The sequence below is a fragment of the Triticum dicoccoides genome, chromosome 5A, assembly GCF_002162155.2.
Source record: "Triticum dicoccoides isolate Atlit2015 ecotype Zavitan chromosome 5A, WEW_v2.0, whole genome shotgun sequence".
Lineage (NCBI taxonomy): Eukaryota > Viridiplantae > Streptophyta > Magnoliopsida > Poales > Poaceae > Triticum > Triticum dicoccoides.
The window spans coordinates 499,934,032-499,938,444 of record NC_041388.1 but is presented as its reverse complement, the minus strand read 5'-3'; the positions used below and the strand labels follow the sequence as shown (position 1 = coordinate 499,938,444).

Here is a 4,413-nt window from a genome sequence, read left to right as displayed (position 1 = left end):
TTGTCGACCCAAGTACGACTCTCATAAAGTAAATTAACATATCGAGTTGTCTTCTCTTGGATAGAATTCAAATCTTCATCAAAACCACTAGCTCGTATATGACTGTCATGGTATAGTTAACCCCTCATCCTCTAAACACGTTTCATTCAGCTTTATATATAAAGCCTAAATAGCTGAACCGATACAAAGTGATGAGAAAAATATATAATTGAATGTTCACACATCTCCGGGATAGAGTAGACGAAGCTGAAATTTGTATCATCTGCCAATCTAGGTCACATATCTCTGAGTCCTAATTCATTATCTACATGGTACCTCAAACTCAATCCTCATCTTACACGCTTTTTTTTCTGGCAAATCTACACGCCTACTCTGAAAGCATAGCAACAACCAAGAGAAAGCCACGAACCAGACTGTCATCTACTGCAAGTTTTCGAGTAGTATTCACCATCACCAGCCCTACACGCGCTACAACGGCCCAGATCTCGCCAAGCGTCCATCCTCTTCCTCGAGCGGCTGCGACGGATCGGGAAACCGAACCAGGGGCAGCAGCCGCCCTTCATCTTCTCCGGGGAGATCAGCTCCCGGCAGCGGTCGCGCTCTCGTCCAGATAGCTCCGGGCAGCGGTCGCGCTCTCGTCCAGATAGAACCTTCCCCATGCAGGACACCTTGGGCGACCCCTGCTCCGGCACCGCCGGCTTCGGGTTGCGCCCGCCGCCGCCGGTCTTGGCATTCTTTGGGAACATCGCAGGTGGGCGGTGCCGCCGGGCACACCCCTGGCCGAGGTTTCCGGAGATCCCGATGATGGGCGCCGCCGTAGGCTTCAGGTTGCCCGGGAACCGCTGCGCCGCGCCGTTGCCGGCCTTGTGGCCAGGGCAGTTCTTGACGATGATGCATTTAGGGTTGGTGTTCTCCTTGAGGGAGTCGTCGCGGTCGTAGACGCCTGTGACGTCCGACAAGGCGACGTCTTCCCCGACGCAGACGCGGGTGGATCCGGGCTGGTTGCCGGCAAGGTCGCGTGCGGCGGCCATGCGGAGAGGCGCGATGGTGTGCCGGGGCGGGGAAGGCTGGAATATCGTTTCTCCTCGGCGGCCCGTGGCGTGTGCGGCTTGGTTTACAGGAGTTTGTGCTGTTGGGCTGTTGTGATCGCGAGGAGCGTATGTTTCATTTTCTCCTTTTCTTTGCCTTAGGTGGTTCAACCCCAATTTTCGTGCGACGAAAGTTTTGGGCCTCTATGTTTGTCCTTTTCAAATTATTCTCAATCATGGCATAAATAAGTTCATTACCCTCGTTCCATAAGAGGACGAGGTTGTAAACCACGACAGAACTCCGAAGCGATTATATATAATATTACCAGGTGTTGTTGATATTTTTCTTTGCAGGTGATATTTAAAAATTATTATATGGAAGCAGCTGTTGGTAACTTGTTATTGGCGCCGAACAACCTTGAGATCGACGACGGTCATCAGGTTTACAAAATCAATCTCGAAACACGCTTTTTGGCCCCTTCTTTTATAGAGGTAAATGCGCAGTTGCTTAGGATGTGCAGTTTGATGTCTGACTGCAAAATACGAAAAAGTGATGTCAAAACTTGTCTCTGTGAGCACATACGGTGCAAATCACATCTGGCGCTGAATCCTAACTCGTGGGGGCCAGTGTCAGCGGTTGGCGTGTGGCGGTTTTTGCATAAATCCTGTAGCTTTATAACGAATCTCAGAAAATCATCAATCCATAAATAACTATCAACTAAATCTGTCCACAAATTCTGTTATGTGTAAACTGATAAAAATTCAGTTTACTCATGCAATCCATACATTCAGTTATATGCAAAGGTAAATCAACATTAACTTGATGGATCAGTTAACACATTGTTGTCCATTTCAACTAAATTTACATTTCCACACCCTATTTGACCAGTACGTATGTTTCTCCTGTCGGTCTTCAGCAAAATCAGATGGAAAAGGAACGACCTTTAAATCCCTCTTTAAACCCTAGAACCAATCTGCTCTTTTGCCCATCTAATCCATCTTGGATGAACGCATACTCAAATCACAGCACACGCCACATGAAATATACATGTAAAATCATTTTTTTTTGAAACGGAGGCAAAAGATTTGCCTCATCGATTAATTAAGCAGAAGAGAACAATGCCATGATCATGACCCTTTGAGCCCTAACCTAAACAGGTCAGAGAGGCCTAGGGGGAGAGATGGCACGTACAAGAGACACACGGGAGGAAGGAAACTCACCATAGTGTAGTGCATCCTCGCCGGGCAGCCGACTGCGAGGCTCGTCCGTCATCGCCGCCACCCACCGTGCTAGACCGTTGCCATGTCCGCTGCTGCCTCGACTTTGATGAGGACATCAATACCATTGTTACACCCACAGCCCCTGCTGCTTTACACACTGGACCGATTACTAGAGCTCGCGCACGCCAATTGAATTATCAGGTACTTTCGTTTCTTGGTAACGATTCTAATGTTCATGAGAATATGATGCTGCCTAAATTGGATACATTTGTTTTGCTTACAAATGAAGGGCCTAGCTTGGACAAGAAAGATGAACCTTGGCGCAAGTTCAAGCATGGAGATGATGGCATGCACAAGGGGAATAAGAAAGGAGTTACAAGTGATGATTCCAGGACTCTGAAGCCATCATAATGAGTGCATGAAGTATGAGACGAAATATACAAGATGCCATTTCATAAATTTTGTCCAGAGGCTATTTTAGGTGCTGCGTCACCTTATTATTGGGCCAGGCCCATGTATTTTCGAAGTACTTAAGTATATGCTGTTTTTAGAGTCCGTATGTGTGGGGAAACAACAGTTAGGGTTGGTTTCGGACCCCTCCACCAAGGGCCATGAAATTCCCCCTCTCTCCTCCATATATACAGCTCTTAGGGCATCGTTTAGGCTTTGGGTTTTGTTTAGATTAAAAATTCGCCATAGCTGCAACTTCGCGTACTTCGTTTGTGTCCAACGACCAGACCAAGACGTCACAGAACCCCACCTTGATCAATAAAGCTTTCATCTTATATTCGTAATATCCAGATTGCAATCTCAGTTTCTTGCTCGTTCTTCGTTTGCTCGCAGGAAATAGACCCTCGTGGTCAGGTTGATCGTGCTCCGGCGTGGTCAATAACCCTCGGAAGTTGGTTTAGCAATTGCTAAGGCGCGACGTCTCGCACGTTCGTAATCAGATCGTCAAGGTCGACTCCCAGAGAAAACGATAGCCACCATCTCATCGAAACATCGGGACACCTTTGCCTCTATCAAGTGGTATCAGATTTTCAGGTTGCTCGGTGAGATTTTACAGTTTTTCGTTGATTAGATCGAGTCTGTTCTTCATACCTAGAGTCCACGAACAAGCCAAAAAAATTAGGGTTAGTTCATCCTATCCGAACCAATCTGAGCCTTTGCATAATCTTTTCTGTATTTGCTTTGTTGAATTTGCGGTTGCATCGTCGTGTCGAGTTGCTGGTCTTAGTGTCTAGTCCTTTAGAGTTTCGAGTTATGTTCACAGGTTGTCACGCCGCCGCCGCACCATCGTCATCATCATTACCATATACCACCACCCCACCATATACATCGCCGCTGCCATATACAACCACCAATCCGAGTCCACATATACCATTGCCATATACCACCACCAATCCGAGTCCAGATATACCATCACCATATACCACCACCAATCCGAGTCCAGATATACCACCACAGTCCGAGTTCCACCAGATTCATCTCCGCCACCAGTCCTAGTCCGAGTCCAGTATTTGTTGCTTTGTTTTTGAGTTCCAGATCGCGCGATACTCCGAGTCGTGAGAGAGTAGGACTCCTGAGATTCCGTGCTACCCGCAAAAGAAAAATAGTTCCAAACTCAAAAAAAAACTAAGTCTGGAAAATTCTGGCTAGGCAGTTTTTAGACCATTTGTAGACTTTTTCGAAAAATAATTGTTGCGGAGCAAAAAGAAGAGGAAAAAAAAGTGCAAAAAAAGGTGAAAAAAAGGAAAAAAAAATTCAAAGTGTGCTCCACCATTGTTTACGTGCAGCGCCGTGATTTTGTTAGTGTTCTAGGCTCGCGTCTCTAGCACGGTCTAGCCTAGGACCAGCACAGTACCGTTGTTGAGCGTTTATTCAACTTTGCATCTCAGAATTGATTATTGCTGACCCTTTTTGCTACCATATTATAAGTCTTCCCAGCTCCACATACATCTACGTCGTGCGTTTGACTCTCCCTGGTAATCGCTCTATCCAAACTTTGAGAGTTTTGACTACGACGGTTGCCGATCACCGCCTGCTACTGGGTAAGAACTGGTAAGAATTTGAGATTGGCTTGACGGATTTGTGACACCACCACCACCTCTTGTTAGTATTCTGTAGGATCATATTCTTGTGTGTTTCTATTGTTGCTAACCAT

The 4,413-nt window shown here is 46.5% G+C and overlaps 1 protein-coding gene across 1 annotated transcript; it reads right to left on the bottom strand.

Annotated features, from left to right (window-relative positions):
• Nucleotides 1-204: 204 nt before the first annotated feature.
• Nucleotides 205-1,108, bottom strand: LOC119297674. The gene has a single exon (XM_037575370.1). It carries the CDS (start codon nt 1,029-1,031, stop codon nt 417-419), a length of 615 nt encoding a protein of 204 aa, XP_037431267.1. The 5' UTR covers nt 1,032-1,108; the 3' UTR covers nt 205-416.
• Nucleotides 1,109-4,413: the final 3,305 nt, after the last annotated feature.

Excerpts from the sequence above, each read along its gene's own strand:
- LOC119297674 (XM_037575370.1), bottom strand. The coding sequence starts at position 1,031 with ATGGCCGCCGCACGCGACCTTGCCGGCAACCAGCCCGGATCCACCCGC.